Source organism: Leiobunum rupestre, chromosome 6 (assembly GCF_980474605.1).
Source record: "Leiobunum rupestre chromosome 6, qqLeiRupe1.1.hap1, whole genome shotgun sequence".
Taxonomy (NCBI): domain Eukaryota; kingdom Metazoa; phylum Arthropoda; class Arachnida; order Opiliones; family Sclerosomatidae; genus Leiobunum; species Leiobunum rupestre.
In genome coordinates this window covers 22,785,621-22,805,396 of record NC_143389.1, presented here as the reverse complement: position 1 = coordinate 22,805,396, position 19,776 = coordinate 22,785,621, and the positions used below count along the sequence as shown (strand labels likewise).

The window sequence follows — 19,776 nt, the reverse complement described above, 5'->3', positions numbered from 1 at the left end:
GGACGCGGTTAATTTGAATTTAAGAGTGTTTTGACGTAATGGAATATTCGCTGTTAAAGTAGAATGGAAATATTTTTAAACTTCATTTTAATATCATTATCACGTAAGTGGTACTTAAATATACTTGACACTTGAACCTATCTCACGAGTATTTCAAACGAATATTTCAAGTTTAAGTATGAGAAACGTATCGTTCTCAAGTATTGTAATTGTACACATGATTCCGTATGAGGACCGGGTAAATTCCTATATACGTAACGCGATACACTTCAAAATGCGTATACGTAGAATGGAATTAATTTTAAACCCCATTTTAATAAATAAGATATCGAAGATAAATAATTTCAGAGTATAAAAAGGGAAAACCGTATAATAGTAAGACCATATTTAGAAAGTTCACCATCTGAATTGTATTGGAAGTGACTCCGAGGAACCTTAAAATGTAAGTAGGAATACTCAGTGATAATTCTTAACTTTGTCTTAATGTATTTATTTTATAGGAATTGTTCATTTCCTGTGTCTGCTGACAAAGGGTTAATCGTTTATGCAGATGAAACCATCTACTGCGGTCTATTAGATTTAACAAAGGGTATCAAACTAACAGAAGCGGAACTGCAAGAGCTATGGACAAAGAAAGATGCCATTGAAGCTTATTTCAATAACGAAGCTGAAACTTCGTGGGTTTTCGCAGGTTCTGAAACCAAACGGTTTTCGGTTCATAGATTTGCCCAACAAAAGGTTTTAGATGTTAGACAAATGTACCATGGTTATGGAGTAAACTATGTAAAACTGTTACCGACTAAAGAGGGGGGTAGCTTTCGCTCAATCTTCTTGGTTGAATTTCCTCGACCAGTACGAGTCTATTCAGAAGTGTTTAAAGAAAATCAAGGAAATAAAGGAGGCGATAACTAACGTTGTAATTAAACAATTACACGAAGCTCTTAAGAAAGCGTGCAATGGCTGTCAAATTGATCATCCATCTCAACTCCAGCATGATTGTATCATGACGGATTATTCTAAGCGTGTAGATTTGCATTTTTATGAAATAATTATGTCGGTAGATTGTGAAAATATTATTGAAATGTTTACTATTCGCTGTGAATTGTCGAAAGAAATTTTAAATAATATAATGTCACTAATAATATGCAATGCTAAAAACTTGTTAAAAAACTAATATAATTGATTGCACTAATGTTCCGATTCTCATTTACCATTATGGATTTAAGCTTACAACATCCAATGAATGGGCTTGTAGCCGGGTCCACCCAATGCGAAAAGTCATTCCTGGTGGGACGGTTGATTCAATATAAGAAGACCTGCATATCCCCTCCTCCGGAGAGGATAATATGGTGTTATACCGAGTATCAACCGAAACTATTTCAATCAATATTAGAACACACACTTTCAGTCGAGTTTCACGAAGGGTTACTCGATGTTAATATATTAAACCCGCAAATTAGGAATTTAGTTATTTTAGACGATTTATTATGCGAGATATCTAATAATAAAGATGTAACTAATTTATTTATTCGTGGATCTCATCACAGAAACACCTCCGTACTAATTTTAATGCAAAACCTTTATTATCCCGGAAAAGAAATAAGAACTTTAAATTTAAATGCTCATTATCTATTTATTTTTAAATCACCACGAGATAAATCAACAATTTATCATCTCGCGAGGCAGATATCTCCAACCAATAGCAAATACGTTATTGATGCGTTTCAACAAGCTACGTCACGGAAATTTGGGTATTTATTAGTTGACTTGAAACCTCACACCCCAGATCAGTATTTACTACGAACAGGTTTAATACCGGGTGAAGAATCGGCTGTCTTTTTTCCAAAATGAAGTGTATTATAGAAGGGAATTTTTTTAGGGTTAATCGAGAGTGGATTATTAAAGAATTAGCTTACGTAGTATTAGAAACTGAAGAATCGGAAGTGTTTACTTTCAAATCTCCATGCCCTTTCAAAGAGCTTTCAAACGAAAATAAAAGACAATGCAGATGGATATCTCATAACATTTGTCATCTTCGATGGGATGACGGCGAACGTCCTTACAGAACGAGACGTGACATTTGCAATCAGATAGCGGAAAAAGCTACTTCGTTTTTCACCAAAGGTTTAGAAAAAGCTGCAGTATTATCGACACTCCTCGGTGTTCCAGTAACTAACATCGAAGATACCGGCTGTCCTAAATTATCAGAACTAGAAGACGTTGAATTAAACTGCCCTTTTCATTCCGAAACTGTTCATTGCGCTTTAAGAAAGGCTAAGAAAATCTCTAAATGGATGTCTCAAAACGAGTAAAGGAAAACCTAGACTTTCTACGTTTCCTGACATCCTGTAATCTAAATCAGAGAAAGACAGCTATTAAATACGCTAGCAAGGAAGCTATACTGGCTCTCGTTGAATGTTGTATAAATGTATTACACGGAACAATTGAACTGTCAGAACGTCATCGTAAGCGGTTAAAGAAACATAGCGCAGTTATACGAAACGTGTCGAAGAAGAACCCTATATCAAAACGACGAAAGATACTGGTACAAAAAGGTGGTTTTCTTCCATTTTTATTAGCGCCACTGCTATCTATCGTTAGCTCAGTCGCCGGAAGTGCAATTAGCCGAGCTATAAACCGATGATGGCTCGAAAAATGCTTCTAGTACCTGAAGATGTAATGGAGAGATTAAAAAACACTCCACCTTCCAAAACAGAAGAAACACCTGAACTTCAAAAAGAGAAGACACTCGATGATGAAATGAAATCTATTCTAGATAATCCAGATTTAAACGAATCAGAGAAATTAGCATTATACAATCAAACTCTCCAACGACGGTTAACTTAGTACGTAAAGAGCAAATCTCTCCCGTTATTGAAAACTCTGAACGGCCTAAAACCTGGTTCGCGCAAATATCTTATTATCTACCTGCAACTTATGTTAGTGATGCGATTTCATTATACCGAGCGACTACGGAAGATCCGAGATATATTAGATGGGCTAACTCAGGAGAGCTTTCTATTCGAGGACAAGTGATTGGAGGATCTAATATAATCGATCTTTTGTATGACGCTGTGAGAAAAACGCCGGGAAAAGCGATTGATCCTATAGGAGTTACAGAGTTTTACGAGGGCATTCATAAGTCAAATATTTCAAAACGTTTAATTAAAAATCCTGTAAGATTGACACTGTTAATAACATTCGCTGTATTTCATACACCACCAAGTAGTTCAATGTTATCATCATCTTCACCTAGTCCTCTAAGATCTTGGATACATACTAAATAAAATATATTAACCTGATAATTTTGTTCTCATTTCATAGTATAAGCCTACAATGGAAGGTTGTACAGAAACGGTCTCTTTAAGACTTTTAGCCTATTTATCACAATCATTTTCAAAATCACCGAAAATTATCACAGCTGTATTAATTATCATAGTTATTATAATATTAGAATTATTTAATTTCCTTTTTTGGCGTTACATGCCATTACATCAAAATATTACCCAATATGGAGAAAGAACTTGAGCAGATCTATACTAACCCCGCAGACCCAGGGTCATTCGCTGGAGTTCGAGCGCTCTATAATTCAGCTCGACATAAAGGTTTAAAGGTTTCATTGGAAAAAGTAAAACAATTTCTAATAAAGCAGGATACATATACGCTGCATAAACCTGCTAGAAGACGATTCAAACGAAATCAAACTATTGTTTATGGAATTGACGAACAGTGGCAAGCGGACTTGGCAGATTTTCAGAAGCTACCCGATCGGAAATGAAAGCGTCCATTATTGAAAGATTCATTAGAAGTTTTAAATCTCGTTTATATCGCTATTTCACGCAGAATAACACCCTTAAATATATCGACGTTTTAGATGATATTATAAACGCTTATAACAATAGTTATCACAGATCAATTAAATGTAAACCCGCGGAAGTTACTCTAGATAACTCTGCTAAAATATGGAAAAATCTTAACGGTTCGGTAAATTTTTCTCCTCCGTTAACATACGCGTTTGAAATTGGAGATATTTGTAGAATAAGTAGAAATTTTTCAATTTTCGTTAAGAAATATAACCCGAATTTTACTACAGAATTGTTTAAAATAGCTGAGAGACTACCACGTGACCCACCTGTATATAAGCTGATGGATTTAAATTCTAACCCCATTTTAGGAGTATTCTATCGAGAGGAGGTTCAGATTGTTGGTCGAGATTTAAAAGACTGTTACTTCATAATCGAAAAAGTAATAAAAAAGAGGAAAAAATCGGACGGCCGCGTAGAACTGTATGTCAAGTGGCAAGATTACGACCCTACATTTAATTCTTGGATACAAGAAGTGGATTTAAAATGAGTTTTTACGTAACGCTACCTTCAGATTCCTCATCATTATATTACCAAGATAATAGCGTTGGTAAATTTCGAACGTATTTAGCTGAACCGTTAAGATTTGAGGAACAGTACGAAGTTGGGTTAGCGGAAATAAGCTATCCTCGGACATGGCATAACGTTCGAAAACCTAATCTATTGGTTATTAAAGACCCTCTCGAATATGATAAAATGACTGATAACCCTCTAGTTAAAGACCCTCTCGAATATGATAAAATAATTGAAGTTCCCGCGGGTTTTTATAAAACTCCGGAAGAACTATTACATGTTATGAACGTCCACAACCAAGAAGAACAAGTTACATTTGCTCATTTAAATTATTCTAATCGAATTAAAGTTAAATTGCAACCGAAAATCAGAGCTGTAATTGGCCCCGATCTATCGATTTTACTAGGTTTTAAGGATAGAAGAGATAATGATTTCACCATTTTAAATTCAATGATAACCCCCTACCCAGTTGATATGAACGCTGGGTTACATTCCTTATTCGTTTATTCTGATCTGGTTGAAAATAGCGTTGTTGGGGATAGTTTAGCACCTCTATTAAGAATCATAAGCGTCGAAGAGAAAGCCGAGTCTAATGGGAAAACAACTACAAAAATATTTTCACAACCTCATTACCTACCAGTCGTGTGTAATAATATTAAGACTATAGAGATTTATATAACAGATGATTTAGGTGAGCCAATACAGTTTCATAGTGGAAAAGCTCACGTTGTATTACATTTTAAACCCCGTAAAATGTGGACTTCACTATAAACCTTTAATCATTCAGGACACACCCTCATTCTAGCTTAAGAGAGCGAACAGTTAACATCATGAGGTCTGAATATTCACCTTCAAGAACTGATTATGAAAGTTACTATTTAAACCAGGTTGGTTTCGGTGGAATACCTGTATATAGAGGTTTAGCTGTGCAAAGAGGACATGGACTAGGAAATATATTATCTTCAGCGTTTAGATTCGCGGTACCTTTACTGAAGAAAGGCGCTTCTTACTTGGGAAAAACACTTTTAAGTACCGGAGCGAAAGTAGCGACCGATGTTGTTAGCGGAGTCCCAATTAAAACAGCGCTTAAATCGCATTCTATTAACGCTGGAAGGGAAACTTTAGCTTCAGCAGCTGATGAAGCCATGAGACTAACATCTTCAGCTACGGATCATTTTAAAAGAATGACGGGTTCCGGAAATAAAAGGAAACGAACTCAGTCGAAAAGCGCCATTTCAACAGCAAGCAGGATAGCGAAAGGACGGTTCCCTAAACGTTCCGATATATTCTCATAATGTCCCTTTTACACCCGCACTCAGTTGAGTGTATAAATTCCGAGCTAGATTTGTTTCAAGTACCTATGACACAATCTTCGATTATTGGTGGAGAATGGGTTGAGTATAATCCAATATCAAATATAGTTGATAACGCATCAATTACATTTTCTATCAACGGCAACTCTGAAACGTATATAGACCTTTCACAAACTTTGTTGCACGTTCGAGTTAAGGTAACTAAAGATAAGGTCAACTACCGCAACCCGCGGTTCCAGGTGTTGCGGGTGGGGCCGCCGGAACTCCAGCCGACAATATCGCCCCCGAGAATTTGTTTCTTCATTCGCTTTTTAGCGACGTCCACGTATTTCTTAATGAAAGATCAGTAACACCTTCCAGTCAAAATTACGCTTATAAAAGTATGATACAAACTTTATTAACGTTCGGAGATTCTGCGAAAAAAAGTTATTTAACGAGTTCACTTTTCTATCGGGATACGCCTGGAAAGATCGATTCATTTTTCGATAACGATGGTTTCTCTAAACGAGCGAGTTTAGCGCAAAAAGGGGCGATTGACTTGTTAGGCGTAGTCCATACTGATTTATGTCAACAACCACGCTTTTTATTAAATATGGTTGATTTGAAATTTAAATTCGATAAAAATAGAGCAGCTTTTTGCGTTCATTCCGACGTAAAATGTAAAGTGGAGATTTTATCAGCTTCCCTTTATCTGAGGAAAGTTAAAGTGATACCGGAACTATCGCTCGCTCAAGCCAAGGCGTTACAATATGGAACCGCTAAATATCGTGTAACTCGTTCGGAGTGCACCTCATTTTCTATACCCGCTGGTCTTATGGCTAGTGTGCAAGATCATTTATTTACCGGACAAGCACCTAAGAAAGTTGTTATCGGGTTTGTGGAACAAAAAGCGTTTCTAGGAGATTTGAAAAAATCCCCGTACAACTTTCAACATTTCGATTTATCAAGCATTGGATTGTACATTGACGGTAGCAGCGTCCCTCATAAGGCGTTATCTCTAAACTTTGAGGAAAATCTATATATTCAAGCGTATTGCAATCTTTTCATTCAAACTAATCAGTGGAACGTAGATGAAGGGAATCAGATAAGTCGGGAAGATTACCCTAACGGAAATTGTTTATTCGTGTACAATTTAACCTCGGATCTTAATAACAACGCTAATCACTTGCATCTTGTAAAAAACAGTAACCTGAGATTAGAATTAAAATTTGCAAAACCGTTACCGGAGACGATTTCCATTCTAATTTACGCCGAGTTTCAAAATTTGATTGAAATTGATAAAAATCGAACCGTGATTTTCGATTACAGTAATTAATGGATTCGCTACAGATAACTAAAATTCTTGAAAAAGATTTAAGTACTAAAAGTATATTTCAAGGCGTGTTCGCGGCTGACAAGCTACCTAAATACGTAAAAATATTCCCTTCTCTATTTATTGTAAATACCGATACGAATGCTGAACCTGGAGAACACTGGGTTCTAATATATTTTTCTAAACATAAAAATTGTGAATTCATGGATTCCTTTGGAAACCCGCCAGATTATTTTAAATTTAATGACTTTATTGAACGAAACAGTAAAACTGTAACTTTTAATTCTAATCAATTACAGAGTAATTCTAGTAATACGTGTGGAGCATTCTGTATCTATTTTGCTATAAACAGGTGTAAAGGAATAGAAATGTATAACATTGTGTCTAGGTTTAAGAAAGATAAATATGTAAACGATAAAATGATTAAAGAGTTTATGTGCAAAATGTATTCAATAAAATTATTTTTTACAATTTATAGCAATAGCAGTTTTTTTTATATATATACATAAATACAAGCATTCATTATAATTTTTCAATATCTTTATGACCGTGCGCTAATGTACGAACCCCGCAGGGTAGAATATATCTCTTATCATCATTTGGTGATAAACAAAGTTTTCTAGTATTTAAAGTAAATAGCTCATGCTTGAAACTAGCTATACGCATCATCTCGGCTGACATGGTTTCTTGATTAAAAAGACAACGTTCATAGTCTTCGTGGCGGATGACGTTTCTAATAACGTTCATGGCAACGCCCTTACAAACCTTTTTATGGTTTAAAATTGACTCTAAAGATTTCCCCAATCGCAACTCCTTTTCTATCTCTTCAGCGGTCTTAGACTCCCCGTACAATTTAATAGAATAAAGCTTTGGACGAAGTCCTACAAAGCTTTGAATTAACTGCGAATTTGTCTCGTCTTTAAAATAACCGAGAGCTTTTTTATTCTGATTAGAATGAAGGAAATGCGAAGGTGGATAATCAGAGAAGTCAAAGCGGTTTTTATGAACTTCAAAGTCTTTATAAACATCATCCGTCTTAATGTTGTACATTAGACTGTCTGTAAATATTTTATATATTAGTACTATTTAAATAAAAAATGCATATTAAATTAAATTACCAGTGTCTGTAAATAATAGTGATGCTTTGTCCCCGTACGTATTTTTTATGAATCCATAATGGAACCGATACATGAGCTCCTTGGATAAATCTAGAATGGTGAATCCGGTAAATATAGGCCGGTTAAGAACAATTTTAGCTCTCTTCTTATGAGCGCCGGCTAACTCTTCATTAAAGATGGTAAAGTGTTCAAACTGCGGGGAACTTGTAACTTTTAACATTCTTTCTGGTTTATGAATCAACTCGAAATTTATATGCTTCCGTAAATTTTCCATTGTTTTTCTAAAGAATTAAATGAAGTAAGGGAAAAAACAGCAATAAATTATTTAAATTGATTTACCCGAAAACAGAGTTAACCATAAGTTTCCAGAAATTCTTTTCAAATGAGCTCTTGGATAATTTCCTCTGTTCAGTGTTGAATTTAACATATTTTTCTAACCATTTCCCTTGAGTGAAGGTTAGAGCTCGATGAACCTTGGTTATTTTCAAACCTAATTCTACATAATATTTTAAATTGCGGTAATGTACTATGTATTTCTCTTTATGATTTAAATTAGGAAGAAGTTTTGGTAGACTTTGATTCTCCTTAATATTTAATTTTCCTAAGAGATCTTTGGAGTATGGAGATAGCATATCATGTGTAATAACTTTAGATTCCGCCGCTACTGGGAGATCGTTATGTAAGTCATGCAACTCTGGAGGATATTCAAGATCCACCTGCAAAGGAAACAATTCTTTAAAAATATAATTCAATAATTATAACACTTGTTATTTACCTCTAAAATGTATCCGTTTTCAACGTTATTGGGAATACTCAGAATATTTTCACAGAGTGTTTGCAAATCATCCTCCTGAACCCACTGGAAGTCGCCTAGCGGTAGTGGTTCACACATAACAGCACCGTACAAATTATTAGCATCTTCAATTAAGTTAAATTAAGTTAATTAATATAATTAAAATAAAAAAAAATTAAAAAAAAATTTTTTTTAAAAAAAAAATGTAAATTACCTAAATAGCATATATAACTGCTCTTTTAGACGAATCATATGTGTCGGGCATATATTTGTTATTCGCTTCAGAATAACGAGTTGAGATCATTGAAACACCGCCTCGAATACCTAAAAATTCAATGTAAATACAATAATATTTAAAATATCAAAAAGCGTTACCCTTTTCAATAAATAAGTGTTGATCTATATCAAGTATGAGATCGAGGCGAACATCGGTCATCTTCAAAGCTGCTTGCCAGGCTAAACCTGGTGCGGTGTAAGCGTGAGCGGGATCTAATTTATAATGAGTTATAGATAATGTTCTAAAATTTTCAAAAACGTCGGCTAAGAGCAACGCATCGCTTTTCACATAGAGGTCGGTGTATTCCCCTACGAAAACCGAGGTTAAGATATTTGAAATATTTATACTATAGTAATTTTACCTAATGTTTGAATATTAAACGCTGTCCAAACATTTTGGGCGTGTAAATAATCAGATTCTAAAATATTTTGATTTTTCAATGAACTGAAAAACGCTTCTCTAGGTGGCAGCATCGTCTCGTCAAATTTCTTTTCATCGTCCATATACTCGTACGGGTAGACTCCTTTCCGCAAAAGCAGTTGAACTTTATCACTTTCAAAATATTTCTTAACAATCTGAAATTTACTGGCTCCTTCCAAAACGAGATTAGATACTAGAGCATCGAGGCTATCGCTTAGAAATCGATAAGAGTCTAAAAACCGAAATATCCCTAAAAATAATAATAAAATTACTGTTAAGGTTAAATTCATAATTAAATATATTTTACCTAGTTTGAGTGAAATATAATTTTCGCTAGTGGAAGGAATACAGTCAAGTGTCTGTTCCTTAAAATGACCAATCTCCTGACATATAAGATGTAAATCGTATCTATGAAGATTTATTATTATTAGGTTTATTTCCTGGTTAATTAACTTGATAAATTCACCTGTTAAGGTTATGAAGGAAAATAGGGATAAATTCTGGAACTTTCTTTTGAAGATTACAGAGGCTATGCGCTGGCCCCCTGTATTTCCCAGTGAAATGACAATGATCTCGAACAGCGGGCATATTTCCCTGATTTAGCTGTTTCTGACAAATGTAGCAATGCGTAGCAGCATGAAACTATTCCTCCTCCTCCAGGGTAATAATCATTGGTACATTGGTCTCAATGAGTTCCATCAACTCCTTCTCTAATTCCAGAATAGACTCCAGAAACCTGCGAGTTGCATCTTGACCTCGATAGCAATCGGTTCGAACAGGTACACCTATAAGTGTTCTCTTAAAATATATCTAAAAGGGAATTTTGCCAAATAACTTACCGTTAGGTCCAACAAGCACCCACGAATACGCGCAGCTGATATGCATGTTTACTTTGCTGGTATTTATATCAGGATCTAGATCACATCCTTGAACTCTCGGTAGGATTGCTTCAAAATCGGCGTAAAATACATACTGCACCTAATAATTTCATTTCATTAAGAGTTAAATTAAATAATTTTTATTTTTACTTTTCCCGTCCACTCATATTTATCAAAATAAACAGTCTTCTTCTTGGTAGGGAAAACTGTTTTTTTGGACGCCGTGGGTGGCGCATTCTTCGATATGCAAATCACGTCGCTGTTTCGCGTTATTTCCACTGAATCGGTGAAGACACATTCTAATACAGAAAATAATTAGTAGATTGCAAACTAATATATTGGAAACTAAATTACCTGCAGTAATAACTTGTGCTTCTGTTTTTTGTTAGATGCTGTAGCAGTTTTCCTAGGTCTCGTATAAGACAGTAATGTCTATTCCCATCGTCAATATCTTTAGTTTCATCGGTGATGTATAGCAGATCAACCTCCCTTTCCTTACAACACTTGTTGGCGCTTACGTAAAGAGGGAATATATCTCCCGAGAAGCCAAACACAGATATTGATAAATTATTAGTAAATTCAAATTTTTTAAGCTCGGTTGAGTTTAATTTGAAAGGAAAAGATATGCCACTGGTATCAATTTCATTTTCATAAGGTCTATATTTGGTAACACGGTGAGGGTTTTGAGTCCAAGGAACTGGGTGAAGTTTAGCTAGAATTGACCAGAGAAAACATTTCTCATCATTTTCGTTTCTAATATTAAGAATCGCACGACGTTGAGATAGTTTTTCAGGTAGTTCCATATACGATGACCCCCGTAACGGCTGGTAAGATGCTACATTTAATTCTACATACAGAATACGATCAATTACCCAACCCGATCCTATCAAAAATGTTTTAGTTCAAAATATAACTTATAAATTTTAGTACATATACCTGTCGCTTCAAAGTTTTCCGCTGCTGACTGTATTGTTTCAATGCAGTCATTCAGCTGGCTTTCAATGACGTCGGGCGTTAATGTTGTTTGCATAGTGCTCCGGAAATAGGGTCGTACTTCCGCTCTTTGTTCCACACCTCTTAAAGGTCTCATATACACAGATCTTACGAGTAGGAACCACTTAATTCCACGTTTACTAGCCAGTCTTTCCATTAGAAATTTACGGAAAGCGGCTCGGTAACGTCCAATAAACATCCCTGCATCAATATCATAGTCTTCAGCATTGTAACGGATAGAGGCTAGCGTATCATTCAAGGCTTGGACCATACTTGGGGATGCTGGTGGTGTTTCATCAAGTATTGGTGAGGCGGGAACAGGTGATGGTGTTAGGTTGTCGGGTAAAGCTGATGTAGATGGCTGTGTACGGGTAGATTCCAATTGAATGTCTTGAAGCAAACTAGGTGACGGTGGACGGGTTGGTGATGGCGAACGTTGCATTGGCGACGGTGTGCGAGACAGGTTCATAGGTTCGGAAGGGCCGGGTGCGTTCAAGTCATGAGTTCGTTGATGGTTCTTAAAATATTCCAATCTAGCAACAGTCTTACCACATACTTCACAGATAAACTTATGTCTATCACCGTGTACTTCTCTAACATGCCGATTTAAATTTGATTTAGGCATCTTGAATATAGCTACCGCAGTTAACCGTGGAATGACCTCCCACAACCCTATACAACCCTTTTATAGGATATTCAAGTATCATTTGAGAATGATACGTTTCTCATACTTAAACTTTAGATATTCGTTTGAAATACTCGTTCAAGTGCCAAGCGTATTTAAGTACTACAATGATATTAAAATGAAATTTAAAAATATTTCCATTCTACGTCATTTTAACAGCGAATATTCAATGACGTCAAAACACTCCATGTTTTAAATTCAAATTAACCGCGTCCCCGTAGGTTCAAGTGCCAAGTATATTTAAGTACCACTTACGTGATAATGTTATTAAAATGAAGTTTAAAAATATTTCCATTCTACTTTAACAACGAATATTCCATTACGTCAAAACACTCTTAAATTCAAATTAACCGCGCCTCCCGGGTAATCCGCGCACGCGTGCTATCTCCTAGGTTATAAATTTTAACATCATTTCATCTTATTACGTACGATAAAACTTGATAAGATATACTTTCAAGTGTCTTTCGAGATAAGCGGAGATATATGAACAAGCTGGCCTGAACACAATATGTTGATATACGAAAAAACAAATTGTCGCGAGAAATATCATAAATACATTGACTTTTCGACGATTTTACCCCCATTTCACCCCTTAAATCCTGGATCCTCGATCCTCGATCCTGGGACTGACGGGTCGACCTAACTTTCCTTCTACTGACAGCCAACATGGGGCAAAAAATAAGCTAAACTTAAGCTGAACTGAACTTGGTCCTTCGGGGTCGCATAGATGGCGATTAAAGCCTCTGACTCACCTGGTGTCATTCTATGACCTAACAACCACCAATCAGAGTGAGGGGGTGGAATTTGAACTTTCCCTGTTGACGTAATGCGACATGTGACTTCGCGTCCAATGAAATCTCAAGAAGAAAGTTGAAAGAAAAAAGGCGTGTCACAACCGCACTTAAACAATATTGGACCTTTTTAATTTAATACGTATAAAAATGTAAGACTTGATTAATATACTCTTCCTCGTAAGCTGAGTTTCTTATGGTCAGTGAAGCGTAACATAAATCGATGGTTCTGTGGTAGAACGCTCATCTTACATACAGGAGGGCTTGGTTTCGAATCCCGCTCGATACTATCGCATAATGACAATAAGACGTATACCGTAAACATTTTGTGGAAACCCCGCCATTTGTCAATGACCAGTAGAAGTTGGAGAGTAGCTACTCAGTACATACAAAACACAACCACACAAATCATATACGAATATGATACGAGTAACGACACAACACAATACACACGAATGGATTTCGTTAAAAAGCGCTCCGGTATTTCCAAAACCACGTAACCGCATAACTATGTACACAAATCGCCAAAATATGAGATACGTGGTGTTGGAAGTAAAGGCGTTTTAGAATAATTTTGCAGCACAGACGGACAGACACGGTGATTGTAATACCCCTCCTAGGGACTAGTCCCCTTAAAGGGGTAATATCGTAGAATGGCTTTGAATTCCGCAGGTTTTTTAATTTTCTTCCGCGGATCACGATTTCCATCTGTTCGCAACGCGCTTGACCAGATAATTTTCCGGGGTTTCGGAGAAGGTATACAAATCAGTTCAAAACAGCTACCTTCCGATATTTAAAGAATTTTTCTGTCACATATCTAATCTTTTGAAATATTTTTATATTTTACCCGGCCACCGGTAACCGGCTTCAAAAATCACTGGTTGATTTAAACCTGTGTGGTTCCTTGGGCTTTTTGCTATTATTACTATTATTATTACTATTATAAGTAGGTAATCCGGATATTTCGGTGTACTACATTTTGGTGTAAGACATTTTGGGGTAGCCATCTTAGTGGAAGGACCTTTCGGTGCAAAGACATTTCGGTGTAAGACAAGCTGGTGCAATAACAAAATGTTTTATTTTTAATACATAGTAAAAAGTACAAGAAATTAGAAAGCTACGTTATGAGTTACACTTCTGAAGTATTGTACAATCCTTGCAGGTTCAAAGTGTCTGGCAACTGCTTGAAATCGCTTTGCGCTATCTTCGTATTATATTTTCCTTTTTTCGATTGGCCACTAAGTGTAAGAACTCGATTGTTACCACTTTCTGGCTAAAACTTGTACAGAATACATAGTTGAAAGAGATACGAATCACTTTTACACAATAGGCCAAACTCGAAGAAATCTATCATTAAGAATTAAAGAACACGAAGCCGACATAAGACTTAATAGATTCACGAAATCGGCTTTGGCCGAACACACCCACAATCGGAGTCATACAATTAAAATACAGGATGTTAAGCTAACTAAACAACACACTAGCAGGCACAAACTCAATTTAAGAGAGTCGATTGAAATAATTAAATTAAAAGCCAAAAACTCTGCATTCAATCGTGAAGATGGCCCATTACACCATTTTATTGTGTCATATGTATCTATACTTCGAGAATAAATAGCTGGTTAAAAAATGTGTCGGTGTTTATTCTATATTTACTATGTTTCTTTGCCTTTCGCCGCGTTAGCGGTCTTATCGTGTAATTGTACGCCTGACGACGGGACGCGCGGCTCGCCCCGAAACAGCTGTAGCGTATTTTGTAATAAATACCTTTTTATTGTGTAAAATTGGTTCGTTTCTCTTTCAACTACACTAACAAGGAGACTACCCGAGGTGTAACTCACCGATTTTGTTTAAATTGAGGGATTAAGTAGACCTTCATGTAACTTAAAAAACCCCAAGGGGAAAAAATGCGATGGGCTTTAGTTTTACCATGGTAACCGAAAACTAAAATATTATATACCTCTATGTAAATTAACATAGGAAAATCGAAGATTCTAAGGGTCCTCCCCCATTATGAAATTATTCAAAATAAATTTAAACAAAGATGGTTAATTTTGGGTAAATATAAAATTTTGGGTAACTATAAAATTTTGGGTAAATATAAAATTTTGGGTAACTATAAAATTTTGGGTAAATATAAAATATTGGGTAACTATAAAATTTTGGGTAAATATAAAATTTTGGGTAACTATAAAAATTTTGGTAAATATAAAATTTTGGGTAAATACAAAATTTGGGTAAATACAAAATTTTGGGTAGTTACAAAATTTTGGGTAAATATAATATTTTGGGTAAACATCAAATTTTTGGTACACATCTAATTTTTGGTAAATGTTTAAAATTAAGTATCTAAATTCTTATCAAAATTTAAATATTTACCTTAATTCAATTTACATATTTAAATTTAAATATTTACCTAAATTCAATTTAAATATTTAAATTTAAATATTTACCTAAATTCAATTTAAATATTTAAATTTAAATATTTACCTAAATTCAATTTAAATATTTAAATTTAAATATTTACCTAAATTCAATTTAAATATTTAAATTTAAATATTTACCTAAATTCAATTTAAATATTTAAATTTAAATATTTACCTAAATTCAATTTAAATATTTAAATTTAAATATTTACCTAAATTCAATTTAAATATTTAAATTTAAATATTTACCTAAATTAAATTTAAATATTTAAATTTAAATATTTATCCAATACTTATCCTAATTTAAATATTTACCCAATACTTATCCAAATTTAAATACTTATCCAAATTTAAATACTTATCCAAATTTAAATACTTAACCAAATTTAAATACTTATCGAAATTTAAATACTTATCCAAATTTAAATACTTATCCAAATTTAAATACTTATCCAAATTTAAATACTTATCCAAATTTAAATACTTATCCAAATTTAAATACTTATCCAAATTTAAATACTTATCCAAATTTAAATACTTATCCAAATTTAAATACTTATCCAAATTTAAATACTTATCCAAATTTAAATACTTATCCAAATTTATATACTTATCCAAATTTATATACTTATCCAAATTTAAATACTTATCCAAATTTAAATACTTATCCAAATTTAAATACTTATCCAAATTTAAATACTTATCCAAATTTAAATACTTATCCAAATTTAAATACTTATCCAAATTTAAATACTTATCCAAATTTAAATACTTATCCAAATTTAAATACTTATCCAAATTTATATACTTATCCGAATTTATATACTTATCCGAATTTAATTACTTATCCAAATTTAAATACTTATCCAAATTTAAATACTTATCCAAATTTAAATACTTATCCAAATTTAAATACTTATCCAAATTTAAATACTTATCCAAATTTAAATTCTTATCCAAATTTAAATACTTAAAATTAGATGTTTACCCATAATTAGATGTTTACCCAAAATTAGATGTTTACCCAAAATTAGATGTTTACCCATTATTAGATGTTTACCCATAATTAGATGTTTACCCATAATTAGATGTTTACCCATAATTAGATGTTTACCCATAATTAGATGTTTACCCATAATTAGATGTTTACCCATAATTAGATGTTTACCCATAATTAGATGTGTACCCATAATTAGATGTTTACCCAAAATTAGATGTTTACCCAATATTTGAATTACCCAAAATTAGATGTTTACCCAAAATTTGAATTACCCAAAATTTGAATTACCCAAAATTTGAATTACCCAAAATTTGAATTACCCAAAATTTTATATTTACCCAAAATTTGAATTAGCCAAAATTTTATATTTACCCAAAATTTTATATTTACCCAAAATTTTATATTTACCCAAAATTTTATATTTACCCAAAACTTTATTTTTACCCAAAATTTTATATTTACCCAAAATTTTATATTTACCCAAAATTAACCACCTTGGTTTAAATATTTTTTGAATAATTTCATAACGGGGGACCCTTAGGCATCTTTGATTTTCCCATGTTAATTTACATAGATAAATATAATATTTTAGTTGTCAAAAAGGTTTTCGGTTGCCATGGTAAAACTAATACCCATCGCATTTTTTCCCTTTGGGTTTTTTTAGTTACATGAAGGTCTACTTAATTCCCGAATTTAAACAAAATCGAATTAACTTAAACCATGTTAGACGATCTTTAACTGTTCAGTAAACATCGGAACGGTATTTCATAGCCTTTTTGAATTGTATAAAATATATCCCAATCTCTGTTACTAACCCTTTTGTATCATCGATGGACCACTTCTCATATTATTATAATAAAGAAGAGCGTCGGGCAGTATTTATCGTAAAATAATTTTTTCCTTGGTTTTTCTGAATAACTGTCTCTGTTTCATAAATGTGAAATTTAAACCTAAGCCCGAGGGGCAGTTCACTCCAATGATTATTAGGACACCCTCGTATGATTAAATCATGATTAGATTAGATTAAAATTAAATATGTAGCTTTGGCTGTAGAAAGATTAAAAATGATTAAATCATGATTAAATTTTTAATTATGATTATTAGGACATCCTGTAAAAAAGTGATCTGCCCCTCGCCTAAGCCTATTTGGGCCTATTGACGCCACTGTGTTCACGTTTCAGTGTGGGTTCGTTAGCTAAAGTCTGCACAGCTATTAGGGTATGGTTAGTTTCGCATTTGTTAGATCCGATAATAGTCTGAAACCATTTTAAACATTTGCTGCTCTGTAGGAATGGTGTAGAGCACTAAACAGAAATAGCTGAGAATTCGAGAATTGTTACATCCAGCTCTGATCAATAGAAAATCTTAATCCATCCTTTAACCGTAAGGAAAAGAAACGAAGCACAATGGTTAAGAATTTCAGCAATCATGTGTTTCAAACTTCGTCATTTTATATTTTCGAGATCGTTAGAGCAAAAACTGTAATGATATATCTTTTAGAACGCGTGGTCTACAAAAATTGGGTATTTAGTAAGACTGATATCGTTCTACCTATTTTGGCAACTGGGTACGGCATCTTTTCAAAAACATTCATATTTTAATATCACCAACTTCCATATTTTGATATATAAGTAGGCCAAAGTAAAAATATGTTAGTTTACCATCGCCCATTTGTACCGATGAAACGTTCACACGCGTATTTGTAATCGCGAAAGGTTCTGATATAACTCCAATTATGAACATAAAAGTTTTTCTTAACAGAACTTACTTACTACAAATTACTTACCCTACAAGCGGAGAACCTTCCAAACATAGTTACAATTAGAAACGTCCTCCTGGTAGAAAAATTTTTAATTCATTTTAAATACTTAATCTTTAATAAGAAAATATTTGATTTAGGATATAAAATATTTGTGGTAGAAAGTTCTTTTGTAGGTTTTCGATCAAATCGAACTTCATACATTATAAATTTCCAAAACAACAATTTATAATCATCGTTGTCGCAACTATTTCGATTTCAGCCTCAGTATCTGGTTTATAATCCAATCGCAGAAGCTAAACTGTCGACAAACGTGTAGCTTGTTTATGTTTAGTAAATAATGAGTTCCTTTTTTATCAGAATTTAATGAGCTATATATTGCAAGCCACATTTTCCGTATACGTCCTGAAAAATCTCTAAATATCTTTTCTACACGTCAGGGACGAGATGAGGAGGATAACGGCGCTGTACCATAACTTGAGCCTCCACGTTCGCGTTAGTAAAAATTTGATATGTAACCGAAAACGCATTTTATTACCTTCTGGTATTATAACAGTTTGTCAACCTTAATGCTTCTTATTCAGCCTTACCACATTTAGGAAACGTTGGATACTAAGAGTCAAGAAAAGTCAGGTTTAAATCATCACCCTTTACCTCAAACGACCTCAATAGACGAGACAAGTTTCATGTGCTTAAGTTCTTCCAGCACCGTTTTTAATATTACTGATTTATTAAATCATCTTTGGTAAATCGTGATAAAGGGGTTTTGAAATGTAGACGATATTAACGTCTTCATCCTACAAATTTAAAACTTCTTGTGCCTTCTTGAACCTTAAAACGTGTAATATTTAATTTACATTTACTGGTTTTAGACCATAGTTGTTCTTCTAGCGTGTTATCAATATTGCTTCTTTTTAATCTGGCGATTTCTGAGTGTTTAATTCAATTAAATCTAGTAAATATTTGCATTTTTTTTATTTCGAGATGGTTTTAGGGATTTCTAATTTACTCACAAACCAACTACCCGAGATTCAAGAAAAAATATTACCTGTTAATAATCACAAAAAGCGTCGACCTTAGAGAATAAAAATCTTTAATAAATCTTGAAACTACGTCGATAAAGTAGCAATCTCGAATATACAGGGAATGAAAGATAAAACGTTATTTAACACTTTTATGGCAATAAGGGTTTTAGGATAAGAAATCCGGCACTTCTATGTTTTAGCGTTTTGGGAGTATAAATTATCTTGCTTCCGTGGTTTATTGATTTATTGATTAGCTATTTCAAAACCAAGCTTTTATTTCTACATTTATTTAAATGGTGATTTCGAAATTTTGTATTTAATCTTCACTCTATTAAATAAAAACAGAAGTCGAATAGCTTGTCCTGCTTGAATAAATAGAGAAGTTGCGTGCTTGCCTCGATCAACACCAAACGAGAAACCTTACTTGGCTATAATAAATTATGTACAAAAAGAATAATCGCATACAAAAACACGTGAAAGATGCACCCATACTTCGTCAAGTGTGCTCACTGTTGTGTCCTACACCCTCGCCCTACTCTAGAGTGTACTTAATACCAATGTTTCCTGCCTTTTTCTTGTATACAATTTTTCTGACTTTTATTTAACTTCT

The 19,776-nt window shown here is 33.7% G+C and overlaps 1 protein-coding gene and 1 long non-coding RNA gene across 2 annotated transcripts; both read right to left on the bottom strand.

The window, feature by feature from the left end:
* Positions 1-7,519: 7,519 nt before the first annotated feature.
* Positions 7,520-9,820, bottom strand: LOC149940404 (uncharacterized). Its single transcript, XM_090178240.1, has 7 exons — positions 9,551-9,820; positions 9,288-9,497; positions 9,127-9,236; positions 8,895-9,037; positions 8,459-8,835; positions 8,120-8,400; positions 7,520-8,059 (listed from the first exon to the last, which is right to left on the bottom strand). The coding sequence occupies exons 4-7, from the start codon at positions 9,009-9,011 to the stop codon at positions 7,524-7,526; spliced, it is 1,311 nt and encodes a 436-aa protein (XP_090034366.1). The 5' UTR covers positions 9,012-9,037; positions 9,127-9,236; positions 9,288-9,497; positions 9,551-9,820; the 3' UTR covers positions 7,520-7,523.
* A 261-nt stretch (positions 9,821-10,081) lies between these two features.
* On the bottom strand, positions 10,082-10,581 carry LOC149940403 (uncharacterized). Its single transcript, XR_016481252.1, has 2 exons — positions 10,449-10,581; positions 10,082-10,394 (listed from the first exon to the last, which is right to left on the bottom strand). It is a non-coding gene; the product is annotated as an uncharacterized LOC149940403 (long non-coding RNA).
* Between the last annotated feature and the right edge of the window lie 9,195 nt (positions 10,582-19,776).

Coding starts and splice junctions, on each gene's coding strand:
- LOC149940404 (XM_090178240.1), bottom strand. CDS start 9,011: ATGTGTGAACCACTACCGCTAGGCGACTTCCAGTGGGTTCAGGAGGAT. Junction 8,401..8,458: donor ATGGTTAACTCTGTTTTCGG/GTAAATCAATTT, acceptor TTAATTCTTTAG/AAAAACAATGGAAAATTTAC. Junction 8,060..8,119: donor ACTATTATTTACAGACACTG/GTAATTTAATTT, acceptor AAATATTTACAG/ACAGTCTAATGTACAACATT.